The 22,161-nt window shown below is 35.0% G+C and overlaps 3 protein-coding genes across 3 annotated transcripts; 2 read left to right on the top strand and 1 right to left on the bottom strand.

Annotated features, from left to right (window-relative positions):
* Nucleotides 1-3,852: 3,852 nt before the first annotated feature.
* On the top strand, nucleotides 3,853-8,539 carry LOC129296461 (long chain base biosynthesis protein 2a-like). The gene is made up of 12 exons (XM_054935057.1): nucleotides 3,853-4,201; nucleotides 4,280-4,345; nucleotides 4,778-4,866; nucleotides 5,002-5,147; nucleotides 5,247-5,371; nucleotides 5,457-5,550; nucleotides 6,050-6,213; nucleotides 6,602-6,763; nucleotides 7,220-7,346; nucleotides 7,422-7,588; nucleotides 7,721-7,828; nucleotides 8,061-8,539. The coding sequence occupies exons 1-12, from the start codon at nucleotides 4,076-4,078 to the stop codon at nucleotides 8,154-8,156; spliced, it is 1,470 nt and encodes a 489-aa protein (XP_054791032.1). The 5' UTR covers nucleotides 3,853-4,075; the 3' UTR covers nucleotides 8,157-8,539.
* Nucleotides 8,540-9,396: 857 nt separating this feature from the next.
* LOC129296464 (V-type proton ATPase subunit C-like) lies at nucleotides 9,397-13,304 on the top strand. Its single transcript, XM_054935059.1, has 11 exons — nucleotides 9,397-9,666; nucleotides 9,745-9,813; nucleotides 10,031-10,158; nucleotides 10,254-10,353; nucleotides 11,077-11,144; nucleotides 11,226-11,367; nucleotides 11,615-11,731; nucleotides 11,940-12,065; nucleotides 12,448-12,531; nucleotides 12,623-12,702; nucleotides 12,899-13,304. The coding sequence occupies exons 1-11, from the start codon at nucleotides 9,553-9,555 to the stop codon at nucleotides 12,999-13,001; spliced, it is 1,131 nt and encodes a 376-aa protein (XP_054791034.1). The 5' UTR covers nucleotides 9,397-9,552; the 3' UTR covers nucleotides 13,002-13,304.
* Nucleotides 13,305-16,246: 2,942 nt separating this feature from the next.
* LOC129296468 (mitochondrial phosphate carrier protein 3, mitochondrial-like) lies at nucleotides 16,247-20,674 on the bottom strand. Its single transcript, XM_054935063.1, has 6 exons — nucleotides 20,219-20,674; nucleotides 19,299-19,660; nucleotides 19,125-19,168; nucleotides 17,006-17,220; nucleotides 16,770-16,894; nucleotides 16,247-16,687 (listed from the first exon to the last, which is right to left on the bottom strand). Exons 1-6 carry the CDS (start codon nucleotides 20,525-20,527, stop codon nucleotides 16,627-16,629), a joined length of 1,116 nt encoding a protein of 371 aa, XP_054791038.1. The 5' UTR covers nucleotides 20,528-20,674; the 3' UTR covers nucleotides 16,247-16,626.
* Between the last annotated feature and the right edge of the window lie 1,487 nt (nucleotides 20,675-22,161).

The following is a 22,161-nucleotide window of genomic DNA, read 5'->3' as shown; positions in this document are numbered from 1 at the left end:
TGCATGTGTTTCGTGTGTGCATGCTGCTGCACGTGCATCTCTGTTTTGTTTCTGCTCCTTCTGCTAGCCAAAAGTGTGTGTACAGGTTCTCTCATTTTTCTCTTCTACCGTGCACGTCTTCTTCATCTCTTTTGGGCTATGGTTGTGTTTTATCTCCAGAAGCTTTTCCCTTTTTCTTTGCATTCTGTGTGTTTTCTTCTCATGCGTATGTGCTACTCTGTGTGTTGTTTTTGATTGTGTGTGCTTTTTTTTTTATTATGTTATGGTTATTTTATTTTTTTATATATTTCTTTCTTTATTAACCTAATTTTTTATAGTTAATTTAAAAAAGTGAACTTTCAAAAGTTAATTCTCAATATTTTGAATAGTTGGGATAATTTGAGAGAGATTTTAGAAGATTTAAAAAATATTTTGATTTTGTTAAATTATTATATTTTTTTAAATATAATCCTAAAAAAGGATTAAATTTTATTTTTATATTTTTATATTTTTTTAATTATTTATTATTATTTTTACTAAATGAAAAAAATGTTCAGACAAAATACAGTGTTTACAGCAGGTATAGCAGTTAAAATTTTCAATCATAAAACATAAAAGAAAATAATTTTAAACCCTTTTCTTTTCTTCATTTCAAATTGAGAAAATTGAGAAAATAATTAAATTAAAATTACTTCTTGCAATTTAAATACACATATCAAAATTTTAGAAAGTGCTTATTTGCAAAATGATGAGTTATTTCTAATTAATTTCTCTTCAAGAAATATTTTCACCAATAAATTTTTAAGCCCAAATTACGTGGACTTTAATCTCCATTATAGGGTACGTAGGCCTCAGAATTAAATTTTGAGTCAAGTCCTCCCTCATAAGTAAATAAATATTTCTCACTTAATTCTTATCATTTTTATATCAAACACATAAACATAAAAGGAATAATTAAAATAATTTTAAAATCATATTAATATAGCACAACAAACTTTATGTAGCCGTTCTCACGAACAGGTATCGTGGGGTGCCTAACACCTTCCTACACTCAATCGACTCCTGAACCTATTTTCTAATTTCGCAGACCATCTTTATCCTTCATTAATCGGTTCCCCGAGATTTGCCTCAAACTCTTGGTGGCGACTCCTCGTTTGATCCAGTTTTCGCTGCGAAGACTGGGACCTTCGCTCACACGCCGTCCGTGTCACATTTTTCGGGTGCAACAACAACCATCACTGTGATTCTCCACCTAAAACACTACCTTGAAGAGGGCAGCCATATTAGCATTCATTCGAGGTGAGGCTAGCAGGTTTGAGTTGTGATCTCCATTTTCTCTTTTGATGTATATATCTTTATCTTTTTCTCCCCTAAATTTGGTCCATGATTTTTAGATCTAGTTATATGAAATTTGATCTTTGCAATCTTATGTTGAATGGGTTGACAATTGAGTATTGTAATATTTTTCTCATCCATTTTTCTTCTTGAATAATTATTTTTTCCCTCTAATGGTGGTTTTTCATTTTTCAATGGTTGTTTGGTTAGGAGTATTTTGGTCTTTGCAGAATATAAATACAACATTAATTTTTTTATCTCATTTTCATTGACATGCCAAACATATTTTTTCCTTCTATTTTTACTTGAATAGAGGGGATTTATAATTGGGGAGATTTGGAGGGGATTCCTCTACCCCCCTTGGCTCCCTCATCTCTTGTCCCTTACCTTTTTCTTTTCTCAACTAAACATGGTATAAAGGTGAACATGTATTCTAATAGAGATTTTAACATAATATTGAATCAACAAATAAAGTTACAATATGAATAAGAAAGGAAAAGTTTTTTGTAGTAACTAAAACAAGATAAGCAATAGCAACTCCCTTTTGCAATATTTTAATTGTTGAAATGCAAATGTTGTAAATACCAGTGCCTATTTTAGTTTAAGTAATAATTATTTTTCTTACAACAATGACTAAAACAAGATCACAAATAACAAGTTCCGTTCTGCCTATTTCCCTTTTCTCGTTTTTATTTTAAATTGAGGGTATTATAGTTAGGCTATGAAAAACATTAATGTTGGAAATAACTTAAGGGATTTGAGAAAAATTATCATATTTTATGAGAACTTACAATTTTTTTTATATTTCAAAGAATTTTTTTGACAATTTTCCCAACAAATTATCGGCAATTTAAAACGATAAATGAAATATATTGACACACAGGCTTGACAAATGAATTAAGGAAATTAGCGAGTAAGATGATAGTTTATTTTTCAGTAAAAAAAAAAGATGATAGTTTATTTTTCTATCCAAAATTTTGAGATTCCATTGCCGTGGATAATTTTAAATTTTCTTATCGCAAAACAAAATTTTGAATTTTCTATTCACGTTACACGATAGAAATTGAATAGTAATAGCAACAATTTATGTATATTATGAAAGTTGGATCCAATTTAAGTATACAACGCAAACAATAAAAAATTGAAGAAATATAACCCAAACATATAGACTTTATTTGATTGACTTTTTTTTTTTGAGCAAAGACTTTATTTGATTGACTTGATCATCATATTTATAACTTAATTACTTCCATTCTATCTCACCCACGGAAATTAAAAAAAATAAAAATTATTAATTACATTTAAAATTTAATAATTTTTTAATTTTACACATACATATATGTCTTTTCATCTAAATTTAATGAAATAAAATGAAAAAATTATAATAAAAAAATAACATTATGTTTTTATAAACATGATAAAAAAATCTCTTTTCCACTTTACAATAAATAGGACGACAAAAATAAAGAAATACTCTCCCTATTAAAAAAGTAAAAGGTATTTTTTAAAAGTTAAATATTTAAAAATATAAAATATTTTTAGTGTTTTAAAATGTAATTGCTGTGCTATTTTGAAAATATCTATAATAAATAAATTATTTTATATTTATTTAAAATTGAAACACACTTTAAAATAAAAGTAAATATGAAAAGATAATATTAGTTTAAAAATAAATAATCATTTTATTAAAAGTCAATTTTGATTAAAAATGTGTTAAATATTTTTAAAAGAAGATAATAGATAATAACTGTCTAGACCTCCTTTTAAGTATCATTTTAAAGTTTGTACAGACACACAGTATTGTTCTATCTTCTATTTGATTTATTTTGTATCTTTGCCTTTCCAGCACTAGCATCTTTCCAATTTCATTTAGATTTTTTTCACTTGGTTTTCTTAATCTTTAGCATTTTCACGTTGTAAATGCACCTTATTTAATTGTAAATATTTTTTTATTAAATTATAAATATACAATATTTGAAACTCAAAAATATTTTATAAATGTTATAAAACTTTTTGATAATAAATTCTCTTTTCATGAGATCAAAATGTAATTTTCTCTTGCTTTTTTCATCCATCCAAGCGAAGCCATAACTAATATTAATGAGATATTTAGACACGGTGAAGAACAATTTTTAGCAAAAGTCGAACTTCTATTCCACCGGTTAAAAAAAAAAAAAGGCACACATTGTAATTGTTTCGATCAAAAATCAAAATCAAAATTCAAATTTAAAATATATGCAAAGCAAAAAAGATTAATTATGTCAAGCCTAAAGACTAATTATTCCTCCTCTCTTAAAAGAAGTCCTACATTCGAACTGATTGACATGTTTATGTGCACGTGTAAGTGTATGCTTCCCCTTCCTATGAAAAAAAGGTTAGGTTGGGGTGAAAAAAAGAAGAAGAAGATGCTCAAGCCTATTATTAAATTATCTTAAAATTAATTTTCACAATCATGGGATCTACGAATGTGATCTCTAAACTTCTCATCCATTTGGAGTTGGTTGGGATTGGGAAGAGTCCCAGCCGCCCCATTCCTGGACCATTCCCAATTCGGCATTCCCATCATTGTCTGTCGTTACCTCTCTCTCTCTTCCCCCTTTTCTCCTTTAACGGTTCTGAGTTTCGGATTCTGCTTTATCGTCGCCGGCCAGCAACCGGCTCCTGCCATCGAAGCATAGACTCTTCAAATTTTTAGAAACCAGATCCGCTTCTATTTCTTGTTCTCCCAACCTTTCGTCTCGTTCTTTTTCTAAGGCTCAAGATGATTGCAATTCCGTATTTGACTGCATTAACTACTTACTTTAGTTACGGCTTGCTCTTCGCCTTCGGTCAATTGAGAGATTTCGGTCGGAAACTTATGGATTGGTTCAGCTCTAACAACCTCCAGGTCTGTGGCCTTCTTCATATTTTTCCCATGATTTTATCAAGTGTGCTTTTTGACCGATGCGTTATTTCTGCAAAGCAGGGTTACGCTCCGATCTGCTTAGGACTCGAGGATTTCTATATCCGTCGACTATATCTTCGTATTCAGGTCCATTTTCTCTTTTCCCAGTTTTCATTGATTCATTTTCAACCAAACCCTTTCATCTCTATACTAATTTGCTGCGCAGTGTTAATGTTATCTTGAATATAGATAGACGCTATTCTGGCCTCATCTTGGATTCTTTCAATGGTTGGATTCGTGTTTTACGAGATACATTATAGCTTGAAGTTGCTTGAGCGCTGATTATGGAGTAATGTTACTAACAAATTCGTTATTAGGTGAACCAACGTTTGGAACGCTCTGCCCTCGAAGTTGGATGCTTGAACACTCTTTCTTTTAAAAAATAAAAACGAATTGAAGTTCGTCATTATTTTTGTGTACTAAAACAGTTGCAATAAAATTAGTAAACGTATCTACACTACAAGTTTGTGGGTAGTCTTTATTTAACTATCTGTCTCATGAAAAGTTCTCTTTTGACAGGACTGCTTTGGCAGACCAATAGCAAGTGCTCCTGATGCTTGGTTTGACGTTGTTGAACGCTATTCAAATGATAATAACAAGACACTGAAGTACAATTCTTTTTATAATTTTTATGCCTATTCTTGTTTTTTGGATATCTTAATTTTTGTTCCTCAAATTTGTTTCTTCAGAACTACGCTATCATAAGGTACTTATTTGTAATCATTTCATTTGTCCAAGTACAGAAGAACAGAAAAAGTTAGCAGATGCCTCAACTTGGGATCATACAACTATCTTGGCTTTGCGGCAGCAGATGAATACTGCACACCCCGGGTAGTTGAGTCATTGAAGAAGTATTCTCCAAGTACTTGCAGCAGTCGGGTGGATGGGGGTAAGGATATTAGTTCATAAATGGCCAACAAACAAAATTCTCTTTGCTTATCCATGCAAATATTCAATCAGGTTTCCTCAACTGTGGTTTCTCTAATAGGCACAACTGCATTACATAATGAACTCGAGGAGTGTGTTGCAAACTTTGTTGGAAAGCCGGCAGCTCTGGTTTTTGGTATGGGCTATGTGACAAACTCTGCTATTCTTCCGGTCCTGGTGGGGAAGGTCTGTAAGATGTTTAGAGAGGTCTCCTTGTTGGCACATCAAGGATATCCACATAATTATTAGTTTATATGTCTACATTTTATAGGGAAGCTTAATCATCAGCGATTCATTGAACCACAACTCCATTGTCAATGGTGCACGAGGATCTGGAGCTACTATTCGTGTTTTTCAACACAACAGTAAGTGGCTTTGCTTCTTACCGAAGTAAACAATTTTGATTAGGGAATGAATGGTCAGTTTTTCAATTTCTGGATACAAAGTTTGTTGGCTATTAGCAGCATCTCTCTCATTCTGATAGGAAAGTATTATGGGTTCAGTTGGGATTTATAATTGTGACTGCTGTCCTGTTCTATATCATCTTCTATGGATTATAATAAATCTTGGTTATTTGGATTCTACATGGTGACATGTGTTTCATGCTGTATAAAGAATTTGAGACTTGAAATTCTTTGGGTTGACCCCCCTTCCCACCACTTCTCAGAAAGAAAAGACTGCAGTTTGCCTATATCTATGAACACAAAAGGTTTTCTTTGGAAATTCTTATTGTGGATTTGGCTTCTGCGTTTTATTTTTTACCTATTCACCCTCCTGTAGCTGTGTAGCTGCGTTAATGTTTTGGTGTTCTTGGAATTTTTTGTATTATTTCGTTCACGCTCTCTTTGACTTTCTTTCCTGTAGTACCATCTCACCTTGAAGAGGTTTTAAGAGAACAAATTGCAGAGGGACAGCCAAGGACCCATAGGCCTTGGAAGAAGATAATTGTCATTGTGGAAGGGATTTACAGCATGGAAGGGGAGTTTTGTAAACTTCCAGAGGTCATAGCAATATGCAAAAAATATAAGGTTGGTTGATGTAGTAGCTCTGATCTAATGTGCAATTTTGTCATCCCTTTGTTTTTGTTTTCCACATGCCTTTTCACTTTAGATGAGGGAGGTGGTATATGTTGGGTTATTTCGCTTTTAAAAATGCTTAATTTGTTATAATGCTGTATGGGTATGAGGCTTGCAGTAAATGCTAGGAAAGAATCTATTATAATTGGTTTGTGTCCATGCAAATTGTTGGAGTTGTAAAACGCTTATTGCATCCAAACTTTAAAAGTTTGAGCCGATATAATCTAAAATGAATGAATCCAGAATGAGGGATGAGAATCCAGATTGCTTGATAGGCATATACTGACAATTGCTTTTGCCAGTTTCCTTTTACATTCTTCTTCTTTTGGTTGCTTTGTAGGCATATACTTATTTGGATGAGGCACACAGCATTGGAGCAGTGGGCAAGACAGGTAGAGGTGTTTGTGAGCTCTTAGGCGTGGATACTGCTGATGTTGACATTATGATGGGGACATTCACCAAATCCTTTGGATCATGTGGGGGATACATTGCAGGATCTAAGGTTTGTACCCTTAAAATATCACACTAAAAAAAGACTAGGAAGAGTTGTTCTGAAAATTTTATCTCATGGACTATAACTTTTTTCTTTTCATGTGAACCAGCATTGTCATTTAGTTGCAGAATGCTTTGATTGTATCTGAAGAGAAATATGAATTAACATATAGAAGTCAAGAGTTTTGGAATGGGAGGGAACTTTAGAGTGTTAGATTCATGCAACTGAAGTCGTTTGGAATTGATTTCAAAGTTGCTTATAGAACATTATCGTCTTTACATGTGGAGGTTAGAGTGATTTTGGAGTTTACTTGCAGAAGACCATTTGTTTTGCACTGCTAATGTTTCAGATTGCTTTTTGGCAATGTTCATCACAGTATACTGAAGCTTTTGATTTTTTTTTTAATATTTTAAATCTTACAATTGAAGCGCAATTCTTATTATGAGATTTTGGAACTCTGATCAGGAACTTATCCAATACTTGAAGTACACTTGCCCTGCTCATCTTTATGCAACTTCAATTTCACCACCAGCTGCGCAACAAATAATATCTGCCATAAAAGTCATTCTTGGAGAGGATGGCTCCAACAGAGGTTTGATGGGCACTTCTGTTATTTCTTCACCTGTCTGCTTTGAATTTTTTCCTGAAGCTTCTTGTTTTAATATAGGTGCCAAGAAACTTGCGCAAATTCGTGACAACAGCAATTTCTTCAGGTCAGAACTGCAAAAGATGGGATTTGAGGTCCTTGGGGATAATGATTCTCCAGTAATGCCAATCATGCTCTACAACCCAGCCAAGATCCCTGCTTTCTCAAGGGAGTGCCTTAAGCAGAATGTGAGAATGTTGAACCATTTGCGCCCCTCGTTCATATTTAACCCATTTGATTGGCAGCAATATGCATTTTTGTTTTGATTATTATCATTATCATTATTAAAAGCCTGCTACTGCTGAATGTTACCGTTTCAGGTTGCCATTGTGACAGTGGCATTTCCAGCAACCCCCTTACTGTTAGCAAGAGCACGCATATGCATATCTGCTTCTCATTCAAGGGAAGACCTTATTAAAGCTTTGGAGGTATATGCTTAGTTTCTCACCCCAGTGGTAACTTTTATTCCGCATGCATCATTTAATTGTTTGTGGAGGTAATTGTTGTGGTTCGTTGCATGACGAGCAGTGTCTTTACCATGGACGGTTCCAATACGCTTTTTATCATTTTAGTTGGTGCCCCCTGCATCTTGCAAAAATTTGTTTCTTCTGCTCTATGTTTATTGTTCTAACTTTTTGATTTTGTTCCTTTTCTTGATAGGTTATCAGCAGAGTTGGTGATTTAGTGGGTATAAAATACTTTCCTGCTGAGCCAGTTAAGCAGCGGACAGAGGGCAAGGATAGGAAGACTGATTAAGTGAAGAAGCTATTGCTTACGAGCTAAAATAGGAGTAATTGAAGTCAGGAGCCATGGAAAGCGATTTTGTTTCAATTTGTCATGGGTAGTTTTTTAAAATCTACCGGTACGCCCTGCGCTTGTATTTAATTTTACCGCCATCGCCGAAGCGTTGGACTTGGATGGAGCAGCAGAACACGAGATTTATCCTCAGACGCAAGGGAATTTGCCCTGTTGTAGGGAAATCTATCCATCTCTCAGTCTGGTCATGAGATAATTTGTATAGTTGCAGCTGTAATTGTCCCTGTGTATTGTGCTTATTCATTGGAAATTGGAACTTGCTTGTATATGAGGGATCACATGGGAGAATGGAATTTTATTGATTGGTGGGTGAATCATAGTCACATTTGCGAGCCCTTTTTTTAATATGAAATCCCTTGACAGTGCATGTAACAGTGACTTTCAGTTATAAATTAGTGCGGGAAAAAATAATCCGTTTAGTCAAGAATACATAGATATTTTTATTTGATACAAGGTGAGGGTAAGACCGTGTAGGGGAAAAATTAATTCATGTCAGAGTAAATAATGGTTTTATTCTCCAAGAGTGGGTTGACAATACATAAAGAGATTTTGTTGTTTCCGGATTATTAAAAAAAAAAATTACTTGTTTCCGTCACGCACTCACTAGGATGTTATTCAGTCCATTTTTTGGAGGACGTCTCAGGCTGGAATCTAAAAATTGATGCCCTACTGCCTGTCGTGCTGTCTGCTGCAGCGGCAGCAGCATGTTAAATTCGGTTGCTCATATGGTAGAGCGAAGTAATTGATGCTCTGATGCTCTATTTTGTTTTTAAAAAGACGGTATAGCATACAAAAAGGAAAAATGTAGTTTCAGTGAAAGAATAGAGATATCAATATTAATCTATCAATGAATATTGGTATTGATATGAAATGCAAAAATTATTGTCAGTCGAATTCATATTGTGATACTAAGATTTATTTTCCAGATTTTGTATAATGTACAACTGTGAAATTTTATTCTAATTATTAATGAGAATTTATCACATATCATTGGAGAAAGATTTATTTTAAGGCACATTCAACTATTTAAATCGATCCAGCTTGTAAGAACCCGGACTCGACTTATAACGTGATAGCTGCGTGGGATCGCAATAAATAAATGACTTTCTCTGCTAAATTCATGAATGTTTTTTTTTTGGGGTAAAACCAATCGGTCGAGATGGAGGAAAGGAACTTCTAACCGCTTGTTTGGTAACTAGAACACTGGGGGGAACGGGGCTGGGGTGAAAAACGAGCATAATTTCTATTCCTCGGCTTAGTAGACCAACGGCCTGTTCACTATCCCTCATTCTCTCTCCCCTCTCCTCTGTGATCAGAGGTCCAACCCAGAGCTACAATGGCGACCAGATACTGGGTAGTCTCTCTTCCCGTTCAAAATTCGGCATCAGCTCTCTGGACTCGATTGCAGGAACAAATCTCCAAGCATTCCTTCGATACTCCTCTTTATAGAGTACTCTATCCTTCTCTTTCTCAAGATCTGCCCTCACAGTGCTTAATTTCCTTTAACCCTGCTTCATTTCATTTGCAGTTCAATATACCTAATCTCCGGGTTGGAACCCTAGATTCTCTTCTTTCTCTTAGCGATGATCTTGTGAAGGTGAATTTCCTACAATTTTGAGCTTAACGTTGTTTACCAATCTCTAATACTAATTTGTAGATCTATGGTTGGTCGGGTTTGTGATTTCAGATGCGAGATTTTTGTCTTTACCTGTTTCGGTGCTTCTATATGAATTGTATGATTTCCTTGATTCATAGTTCTGGTGCCGATATTGTGTTATGCGGGTGTTAAAATGCAAAGCTAAATTTTTTTGCAGGCAAACAGTTTCATGGAAGGAGTGTCACACAAGATCAGGCGACAGATTGAGGAATTGGAGAAAGTTTCTGGCGTTGTGAGCAGCGGGCTGACGGTTGATGGGGTACCAGTCGATTCATACTTGACCAGGTATATTGGTTGATTACCTTGATCACTGAATATTTAACCTGTTCTTGTTCCAGTCATATTTTTGTTGAGTGCTGAAGCTGTCCCTTTGGTGGAAGGTTTGTTTGGGATGAAGCTAAGTACCCGACTATGTCGCCTTTGAAGGAGATTGTGGAAGGTATTCACGGTCAAGTGGCAAAAATTGAGGATGATCTGAAGGTTTTTATGTTGTTCCCGCTCTTTAGTTGCGGCTATCTTCTAGTTTAGGACAATTCACTATTGCAGCTTATAATTTGCTTGTTCTGTTCCTAGTCTCTCTAGTGCTAAATCACTCACTCAAGATGATTTTTAGTCGTCTTGATTTTCTTACTGCCTAACAGCTAGCTGAGGGATGCTAAATGCGCTTTTCCTGGGTTGATTTAAGCTAGCAAGGCAGAGTTGGTACTTCGGAATGTGGCAATCTTTTTTTTTTTTTTTTTTTTTTGGGGAAAAGGCTTGTTTGGAATGCAGTCACCAACATTTTAGAGGAAGAATAAGCTATCTGCTTATGCATTCTTATCTGCTTTGACATCAATTTCTCTGGTCTATCTGTCTTGGGCATTTGTTCTTTTCCCCGCATATGCTCAATTAGGAAGAAGTGGTCTGAAGGCCCTCATGCAACTAAAAATGGTAGTGATTTAAAACCTGTTTCAGATGGTAAACTATATAATAAAGGCTATTAAGTCACCAATTAACTTGTTCATCTGTAAGACGAGCAATTGAACTGGAAGAAATCATAATCACACTAAATTCAATCATTTCAATATTTTTAATCATCCACATATTTGAAAATAACTGCATGATTTTTAGAGAAAGCTTAAAAAGTTTGTATTTTTTCTTATGCATATAAATTACAATATATATTGAATTGATTGTTTGGGCCTCACGACTGTCATATGTCAGGTTCGTGTTGCTGAGTATAACAATATCCGCAGTCAACTAAATGCTATCAACCGAAAGCAAAGTGGAAGGTGAAGATGTAGTTCAATGCTGATTGTAGCTTCCATTTGGTTTTATTTTTTATCTAGCTGATAAACTTCTGTCTATTTCAGCTTAGCTGTTCGTGATCTTTCCAACCTGGTAAAACCCGAGGATATTATAACATCAGAGCATTTAACTACCCTACTTGCAATTGTTCCTAAGTATTCTCAAAAGGACTGGCTCTCAAGCTATGAAACATTGACAAGCTATGTGGTAAAGTTACCATATTTACTGACAATGTCGAATTTCTTCTGCTACTTTCTTGAAATTTTTGTATTTAGTGATTTGAATTCTGTCCTCTTTGATAATTAGTGGTCTCTATGGTTTATCTAAAATGTCCAATAATTTGCAAATTGATTGTTTCTGTACTTGTTTTATGCTTTCTGAGCTGCTATATTATTATTATTATTTTTTTTTTGGGGCCATGATGTGCTTATTCTGATTACATTTTACTTTGTAGGTACCCAGGTCTTCCAAGTTGTTGTATGAGGATAATGAGTATGCTCTTTATACTGTAACACTCTTCACACGTGTTGCAGACAATTTTAGGACTAGTGCACGTGAAAAGGGGTTTCAAGTAAGTACTGCCCATAAATTTCTTATTTGTGCCCATCTGTTAATCTAAATTAATCTTGGGAAGATTTAGAGTTCTGTTTAGATTTTTGTTGAGGAACTAATAACTATTAACCAAGGCATGCATTGGACACCTAATGCAAAGTTGTACTTTATTGAATCTTGAGCCAATTGGAGGTGTTAAGTGACTTACTATTTGTCATTGCCTTTAGATTCGTGATTTTGAGTACAGCCAAGAAACACATGATAGCCGGAAGCAGGAGCTAGAGAAGTTGGTGCAAGATCAGGAAAGCACGAGAGGAATTCTTTTGCAATGGTGTTATACAAGTTATGGAGAGGTATTATCCATTTGTTCATTATTTCATTAAATTTGCAAATACGCCTCAGTTATTTAATGCAAAACTTACAAGGAGTTTTGAGAAACCAATGATATCGTAGAAAAAAATAGTGCAGTCAATTGCGAAACCACCTACATAATGGAATACGCCTTGATGTGTCTGTTGCTGGACAAGCCAGAGTCTAGCGTTATGAAGTAGTACTCAGTTTTTTTGTTCAAATTTTCTGTAGCTTATTTGCCTTGAATATTTTGCTATCTGCCATCATAAAATCATAGGTCATAAGATGTATTAATAATTGACAAGTCTTGCAATTATTATTACCTTCACAATTACTATAGATGCTGAAAGTATTCACTTGTTATATTTGCTTTCCTGCCTGAAGGTTTTCAGCTCTTGGATGCACTTTTGCGCTATACGTGTATTTACCGAGAGCATTTTGAGATATGGTCTGCCACCTTCTTTCCTGGTACAGATACTGTTCTAGACCTAACAAATTTGCCGCCTATCACTTTTGTTTCTTAAAATCTTTATTTACCATTGGTCTTGCTCGATTGCAGGCAGCCGTCTTAGCCCCGTCTGCAAAAAGTGAGAAGAAAGTACGTTCTATACTTGAAGGCTTGTGTGACAGTGCAAACAGGCAAGTATCTAATTTCTGTGTATGCTGTAAGTGTATGGGTGAAGTTGATGGACCTTGGCATTTTATACTAATCCACGTACCACTTTTTGTGAAGTTCTTCTGTGCAAATTGACTAGACTAGGTGTTTATTGCATCATATCTGTTATCTTTATGTGTGTAATAACTGCTCAGTTTGCCCCTTTGATATTATCTGCAGTGCATACTGGAAGATCGAGGATGAAGCAGGGGGTGGTATGACCGGTCTTGCAGGGGATTCTGATGGCCATCCGTACGTATCCTTCACTATCAATCTCGTATGAGCGCTCAAAAAATAAGGGCCTATCTCATGTTTCATAGTCCATAAAGTATTTTTCTTTGAACAACAATAATGCCGGAGGGCGATCTAAGATATAGTACATTTGGTTCAAATTCCATTAATTGTTTGGAGCACTAAGACTTAAAAGAAGGGACTGGTGAATTTTAGTGCAGAGTTTGGGGACCAGGGTGATCATTTGCAATTTGTATTTTTAAGTTATTTCACCAGCCTTTCTCGTCTGCGATATGAAATTTGGGTAGTTTTAGACGTTTGGTATGCCCCTTTAAATTATTGTATGTTTTGTTAACTTTATGCTACATAGCAAACTCAAGGTCGATTTACCCCCGTAACATCCAAAAAGAACCACCACGATGAATTTCTTTCTGTGAGTTGGCCGTAACAAGGTTTTTTCCCGGAAAAGATGTTCCAGAAACATTTGTACTAGTACGAATCGAGTAACTGCTATTATGTTACCACAGAAAACACGAACGCACACACACATGTTGCCGTGAGCTTATATAAATTATAAGTATTAATCTCGATGGACAGCAGCATCCAATCAGTAAAGAAGTTCTATCCATGTAAGTAGGCTTGATCCGTTGGAGATCTACCGAATCTGCAAGGCTTTGCCAGGTTGATATTCTAACTAGCGATGTAGAGGTTGTGGAAGGTCATGCCTCTGGTTCTGGGGCTTGGACTTTGGACGACTCCGCCCCGTCTGTGTTTTACCCATATTATTCAACGAAGTAGTTTTTCATTGCTCCTTTTTGCTTGAGCATGGAATCTATCGCGTTTTCTTCTTGCATCAGGGTCATCAGTACGACACTGTTTGCTAGAAGAATCTTTAAGACGTGTATTACTATCAATTCTTTCATATGGTAACTGCCCGATTCTCTCTAAATATCATATGGGCCCAAAACTTGGGTATGAGGATGCCATAATAATTCTGTTGCAAAAAGAATTTACGTAACTGCAAAAAATTGACGTGTTTTTTAATAAAAACATGATTAGTCTTCTATTTTCATTAGAACCAGTAATTCAGGCAAAATTCAAATAAACTCTAAAAAGGTTGGGGTGAAGCCAAAAAATTAAGCTTATTCAAGTTACCTGAATAAGTTTGATAAAATTTGGGTTAGGCTGATTACCCTTTTCTTCATTTTTTTGGGTTCAGTCTTGGGCCTCCTTCACTCGACAAGCCAGCCACATTAAACGCATCACTTGTGTTGTGGCTTCTCTTTAGTTTTCACTCGAGCAAATGCAAACACTAGTCCCTCTTTCTCTTTCCTTTGTCCTTCTTCATTGATCTCATTATTATCTCATTAGTCATCATTGTCTTGGTTGTAGAATTGAAAATAAAGGCCGAGCCTTGAGACCCTGTTTAAATAAGGTTTCAAACTTAAAAAATGGGTGATTTTTAAGGTAACCGGGCTTTTAAGCTCAGTCTTGATAAGTCCTAAAAAGAAGTTCGGGCCCAGAGTTGACTCCAAACCCTGTTATAATTTTTTAAAATTAGAAAGAAACTAAAAACTTACCATATTTTTTTAAATGTAAGATTTTCTTAATTTCAAGAGTAGGTATGTTTCTTCCATTGAAAAATTTGAATTAGATTATTATTTGGAAACTTCCCGTGATGGACACTAGTTTCTAGAATTAGATGTGTTGTATTGGTGAAAAACTAATTAACAATAATTTCCTAATCTGTCAAGTATGGCAAGTGATATTTTAAGTATTTCGATCATTACAATAGTTAGTGAATCGACTTAGTATAAGCTTCCGTGTTCTAACAAAGTATCATGCTTACCTTCTTCTAAATAATGTACAAGCATTAATTTGTACCCGTAGTTAATGCCATTTTAAGGTAATTTTTATATTTTGTCATATGATATACATATATATATATATATATTTGATAATCACATGATTTAATTAATATTTATTATAGGTGATGAAAAAAAATTACTGAGATAATTGACATTGAACCTTTACCCTTTATTTTTAACAAGTAAACCTACATATGAAGAATCTAATATTCTATTTTTAGATGAGGATGAGAATGATTTAGATTTAGATTAATGAAGATTTTAAGTTTCATCTTAAATTTTGACCTTAAAATCCTTATTTGATGTAAAACCTTAATTTATTTTATTTTAAATTTTAGAATATTTTACTTAAATTATAATTTTTATATTTTTATTTTTTTATTTTTTGAAAGCAGGCTTGTGAGCTTGGCACTAAGCTCTTCGAATAAAGACCAAACTTTAAGATTAAATCAAAAATTAAGAAATTAAGTTTTAAAACCTCTGCTCTTAAAGAGCTGAGCCTGCTCGATTTTTCATCTCTACTTTTGTTGAACTTAAGATGAGTGTACTCCTAGTCTCAAATCTTTCTCTCACCATGCGTCTCGCACATAACGTCGGAAGACACGGCCGTAGAAAGTTGAAATCACTATCTCGCCTGGCACAGAACCCTTGGCCATCGAATCCTCTCACCTTTGCTCGGCGGTCATCTTTGCATCTGCTTGGCAGCTCAACGACCATCTCCATCTTCTCTATATTTGCTTGGCAGCTTGGCAACCATTGTTTCTTCTCTACAATCCGCTCAACTCCCATGGCTAGGACCCACGAGCTCAAGAGGTTTTCTTCTCTCTCCTTCTCTCTTGCGCGTTGTCTGTGAGTACAAAAATGAATCAAAGGCTGAAATTTTGTGGGATTGTTTAATTTAGATTTTAAATTAGCATATTGAACTTGAATTGTTACTTTAGAATTTGAACATCAAATGAATTGTTCTTTTTGATTTGGACTTGAATTGTTTGTTGATGTACTTAAAATCATTATTTTGATACTATTAGGTGAAAATAGTGATGAAATCGTGCGAAAAAATAGGCGGCTTGCCGATCCGAAACCTGGATGAATTCAGGCTGAGCTTTTACGAAATTCAACCTTGTTTGGGTCAGGCTGAGCCAAACCCGAGTAACCCTGCCCCGCCCAAATTCACCCATGCGGAGCCCTCGTCCTATCAATATACGCGTATAACTGAGAATAGGACATCCATGACATCTATTGGCGACGATGGCAAGAGGCGTCAATATGTGTAAATAGAAATCGAGTCCGAAATGATTCTTGGCAAGACTGAAAGTTCAATACATTCATTAACCGCTTAATTGGGAACATATCTGCGTCCTGCGTCCAAGTGTGAATGGAACTTTCAATTCAGTAACCGAATCTTAACGTACGTGTATACCCCGAACAATTCAATCATGAACATCCAATAAAATAGTTCAAGGGGGAAAAAGTCACAATTTATGCATTGCACGTGTCCATACTTTTGCAGAGATTAGAAAGAAAATGTGCATCCCATTTTCCATGGGATGAATGATTCTAACACGCAAAACTATATCATCCCTAACTAAAATGTTCAGCACTAAGGATGAGAGCAAAACCATCCCAAAAGAATTAATTACTCGAGACATGAAAATTGGTAACAGAAGTCTGAAATTGAAAAAAATATTACCAACCGAGCGTGAGCTAACTCAGGCAACTTCAGCACTTACTTTATTTATGGTCTTTGCGTTGGTTTTCTAAGTGATCTAGGGGGTAGAAATGAACTCGTATCTCGCTTCATTGGAGATTCTAAGCCTTGGCTAGCTGAGATGCAGGAGCGGCAGCAGGAGCAACACCACCAGTGGTTGGCCTGAAGAACCAAGGAACTCCGTCAGTACTTCTTGATAAAGAACTTGAAATAAATAAAACAGTCAGAATTTTCGAGAACTTACAGCCCCACGAAAACTTTGAAAGCATCATATATTCCCCATTGAGCTCCAGTGAGAGTTCCGATCATAACAATACGGAGAGGGAGTCCACGGGTGAAAAGACCCCACAAACCAAGCTTCTTCACAGCCTGCATTAGACAGTAGAACACGTTTAAGAAACTCGTCAAAGCAGTGGAAACACAATAAGATCTAATTAGTCCTGTTATCAGAAAAAAAAATATAATTAGTCCAGTACTCACGTCACCAACTGTAGCTCCCTTGGCATTGTTCAGGAAGGAGACGAGGTTGTCAGCAGGATGAGATACAATAGCACAAAATACACCAGCAATGTATCCCCCAGCAAAACTAACACCAAGTTGCAGAGGTTTACTGCACTCATTCTTTGGCGTGGGGATGGCATGCTTATAGATCAACTCGACAATAGTCTCAAAAGAAGCAAACTTCATCATTGTATCTGCAGGAAAGACCGTCATTAACATTCCACTTAAGAATCCATACATCAGAGTCAGATTCATAGGCTTCCATTAACAATTATGTTACAATTTCAAGCTAGTAGTAACTAGAACAATAAGATGAAACAGGGTTCGATTTCAAACATTAATTAAAGCAAAAAGCAGTACATCATAGGTATTAAGTTAAGTACTATAATATCTCAACAAAAAAAGATTGAATACTATAATGAATAGAAAATTGGACAATAACAAAATGTTAAAAATGCCAGATTTTCACCCTTTGCTCATACAACCTTAACTACGTGAATAAGCTTCTCACAGTCACAGCCATCTCATGAGTAACTCACGGCTCCGACTAAGAACAGATACATGATCAAAATTCCAAAACATTCATGCAAAGTGTTAAAGTCATCAGAAATATTAAAGTTCATGAGATTAATTGATTTCTTATATGAAATATGACATTTTTTAGTTAAAAATTTAATCGTGCATATGTATTAATCAAGCCAACTTTAATATTTCTGATGACTTTAGCACTATGCATGAATCCTCTATTGGGTGCTCGGTCCTTTTATTGGGCTGACAAACATCCTAGTAGTTCCTATTTGTAAACTCTCAGTCTTTCAGCCTGTCCTTTCCCCAAAAAAAAAAAAAAGAAATAAAGAAAGAAAGAAAGAAAGCCCATGAACTGGGTACAAAAAAAAAAAAAGGTAAAATAGGTGGTCGGATTGAACTCAAAAAGAAGAACTTGCTCAATTAGCCCAACATTATATTGGGCATAAATACGTGGTCTAAGCTCAAAATTAAAAGGACCAAAAACTACAGCTCTTTACCAGCTCAAATACAATTATTCCAGTGTTTTGAGAACCAAAGGTATTTACTCCAACCCACACAAATAATACATCACAATGGTATGTTTCACCCATACACAAAGTCTACCTTGGCCATACAAGCCAATTAAAGTCACAAATAAAAATGATAAATTACAATGGTATATGCCCCTCTAATTTACCAAAAAAAAAAAAATTGGCAATCGATATAAAACATCAAATTTGTAGAAAGTTGCATCGTTAATGAGCCATGAACAACACAGATTATTCCTCAGACTCTATGCAAAATGAAGGCACATCATTGAGCTAATAAAATTATAAATGAATACACGACACCACTAACGATGAATATTTTTACTAGCAACCAAAAAATACAAAGAAAAAGAAAATAAACTAGACTGTAGACTTGTCCAAAAACTTGTTACCTTAAATTTAACCAACTAAAAACAGCTAGAAACAAAAGATTTGAATTGTTTAAATAACAAACAAGAAAGCAAATTCGATACACATGCTAAACATAAAAAGGTTTATCTATTCATTAGACACCTATCTCTATTTATATTTACTGGTAAAGTGCTATATAACCAACCTTCTGTCCACGACTACTATTCACACGTGAGAATACTCCCCCCTTATATTGATCTTTATCATCGTGGATCATTACGAATGCAGAAATTGAAAATTTCATTGAAAATACTAATAGGAGTTTATATAGCTTCTAACGATTTAACTCCCTTAACTACTAATATTTCCATGTAACAAAAACTATCCAATCTTTTGGTATTTAAAAAAAAAAAAAAAACTATCCAATCTCCATGAAAAACATATGTACTGAGGAGGTTTCAGCCATGAAAAAGAATGAGGCAGCAAAGCTTGAAACAACAATGTGGTACAATGAGCAGGAAATGAGAATATATGTGGCGCATGGGTGCTTACGGGATGATGAAGACTCTAAAGTAAAAAATCATTGCCTTAAAATTTAAAACCAAGATGAAGTACGCTGACCAAAATATAAACAGCATGAAAGCGCAAGCTTCAAGTCATTGTCTACAAAATTCATGTTACAATGTACTTACACGGGATTTGGCGTCCCCAGAGAGGAACAAGTCCCTTGTACAGCCTGGTAAAAAAAAAAAAAAACAACAACAACAACATTAGAGATGCGTCATAGCATGCAGAAACCTTTACGATTAAAGTACATCATCTACTAACAGAACCAGTTTAAGAGTTCCAAGAGTTCAAAAGCATACCCCAAGGTTCCTTCAGATTTAACGAATTTTGGGAGCCCATCAGCCAAACCTCTAGCAAAACCAGGCTGAGTTTGAACTCGAACCTTTACAGCCTCCAAGGGGCAAAGCGCAACATCAGCAATAACCTCAGCAGACGCTGAACCAGCAAGGTAGATCAACGTCTTGTATTTGGCTGCATACTCTGGACCGGCAATATCAGAATAATACTTCTTAAAGAACTCATAAAAACCAAACTTGCAAGCACCCTGAGCACTGTAACCAAGCAAGGTAGGCACCCAGCCTCTGAAGAAACCCCTAAATCCCTGCTCTTTAAGCAATACTCCAAATCCAGACGAGATACTTTTGTACTTTGCAGGGTCAATCTGGAATTAATAATTGAGGTCAGAGAAAAACTAAGGCAACAACTACGTTGGACCTAATGCCTAAAAATACCCGGGTAGAAAGTTAAATGATGGCAGAGATAACAAGTAGTATTCCATTCAAGTAAGAACTAAAGGCAAATTAACATAATAGCTTGCGATTTTAAAGTCAAACCACAATCAAATCACATGGACAATCTCATAATCAAAATATCCCTCAAGTCTCTTCTTTCAGCATCTCATTGGTGGAGAACACAAGTGAAAATACGACCAACGGTGACCCCCAAATTTTGGGAGGAAATAGAAGAAAATCAATAAACAAATCTGACATAAAGAAAGGGATCATTCAATCCAACGCAACGATCACAATTCGCAGATCGGTCCAATGAGCACAAAAGTTCTCAAATGCTCAAAAAAGAATAACAATCAGAGGTAAGTTAAGTACAAAGCGCAGATCCAATTCATCGGGAAACATAGTGCTTGTAGAGCAAAGAATAACCAAGCAAAAGCACTGTTAAGTGTTGATTTCATAAAAAATGCCAGATCGAGAGAGAAAAGGACCTGCATATTACACTTGACAAGGTCAAGAGGTGTAACCGCCATGTGAGTGAGACCACAGCTGAGGATTCCACCGAAAGTACAAGCAGTATAGAAGGCAGGCGAGTACATCTGGATCTTACCAGGCTCACTTGGAGTGGGAATCATGAAGTTGGGCCTGGGCGATCCGACTTCGATATTGGAAGCCGAAGAAGAGCCGGCGGCGGAGGTAGAGCTGAGCATGTTCTGGAGATGCAAGGTTTTGGGGGAGGAGGGAGAGTAGAGGAAGGTAGGGATCAGAGAGTTACGGCGTGAGGTCTCTGGGAGAGCCATGGAGGAGGACCGACGAATGAGGAAGGGAGGGTGCGCCGGAGACTTCGAATCAATGCCACAGAGAGACACGCTCCCAACCTCTGGCTGCCAGACGCTTTCTGGTGCTTGCTTCCTCTTCCGGCCTACCCACCAATGGCCAACCCTCGCGTGTTTATTTGTAGAGTTTGTTCCACATCAAATGGCCTCCTTTTGTGCTTATAATTACCGTCTTGACACTGTTCTGCTTGGGGTTAAATAAATGTAAGGCAAAAAGCGGCTGTCTTGGAGTCATCCCCTTGAATTTCTTTGAAAATGTCCGAAAATAGAGACTTTTACATTTAAATAAGAATACCCTTTCTAATTTTATTTGCAAAATAGAGTGAAAAAAAAATTTTAAATATTATTTATAAATTATATCATTAAATTTTTATTATAAATTTTTTATTTTATCCTTTATTGAATGTTAAAAAAAAAATATATTATTAAAGTATATATATTTAATAAAGATAAAATTGAGAACTTTTTTTTTGTGTTGGTAAAATATGTTAAAAATAATTTATAAATAAGAGCAAAGGAATATGATGATTAATTAGAATGGCTTTAAAAAGATGTTATATTTTTTTCATAGAGATGAGTGAGATTATGTTAGAATTAATCACTTACAATTTAGAATGACTTTAAAAAGATGTCATATTTTTTGATACAATAATATGCTATAAACAAGTTTATTAGTGCTGTTAATTAGTTACAAATGAGTTATAAATGCGAAGAAAATTACCAAAAGGAAACATTAGATTTAAAAGCAAAGTAAATATTTATAGAAATTAAATATTTATTTTTACAAAAAATTTGTCGCTTTAATTTTGTTTGCATTGCAACGCCGAGTTCTGCGGGAAGAATCATACGATGCCACTGCAAAATCAAAGGGAAGGAGGGGTGAAGCTGTAATTAAAAGGCGACTAGGTGGCAATGATAGGGATTATAAAAGAGGGTTTGATACTGAAGACCCAGCAAGCTGCGGCTGGGGCCTATTTCCCCTCCACGTCTTGGGAAGATCAATTCAGGTTCAGCCCCTCGCCTCTCCAACCTGCTCCTCCCTCCCATACTACGCCACTTGACCGAGTTTTAATTATTATTTAAGAAGAATTTTAAATAAAAATTAGGGATGTGACATAGTAATTATTAGTAGATATAAAAAAAATTCTGAAATTTTATTTTAGTTCAGGTTAAAATTATAAAAAAATTAAAATATCATTCACTTATCATGCAGAATCATTATTTATTAATTTTTTTATTTTACTTATTAATTAATCAATATCACTTGTAACTTAGATTTATTTGTCAGACAAGTAGTAATATTAACTGTCAATTTATTAATTTTAATTATTAATTTATTAATATCAGTTGTAAATTATAAGTAGTAAACTAACAAGTAAAGTTAGCAATTTAATAATTAATGTTGCTGCTTATGATTGAATAACTGATATCAAGTTTTATATAATTATTGATATGTCAACTCATAAAATTTTTAACTCATATTAGTAAATTAATAAGTAAAGTAAAAAAATTAATAACTAGTAATTTTATATAACAAGTAAAAAATATTTTAATCTTTTTACAGTTTAAATTATTTTCACTTTCATCTCTTGAATTGA

Source organism: Prosopis cineraria, unplaced genomic scaffold (genome assembly GCF_029017545.1).
Source record: "Prosopis cineraria cultivar Desert tree isolate PC_DT_omini unplaced genomic scaffold, ASM2901754v1 PC335, whole genome shotgun sequence".
Classification (NCBI taxonomy): Eukaryota; Viridiplantae; Streptophyta; class Magnoliopsida; order Fabales; family Fabaceae; genus Prosopis; species Prosopis cineraria.
This window is presented reverse-complemented; position numbering and strand designations above follow the sequence as displayed.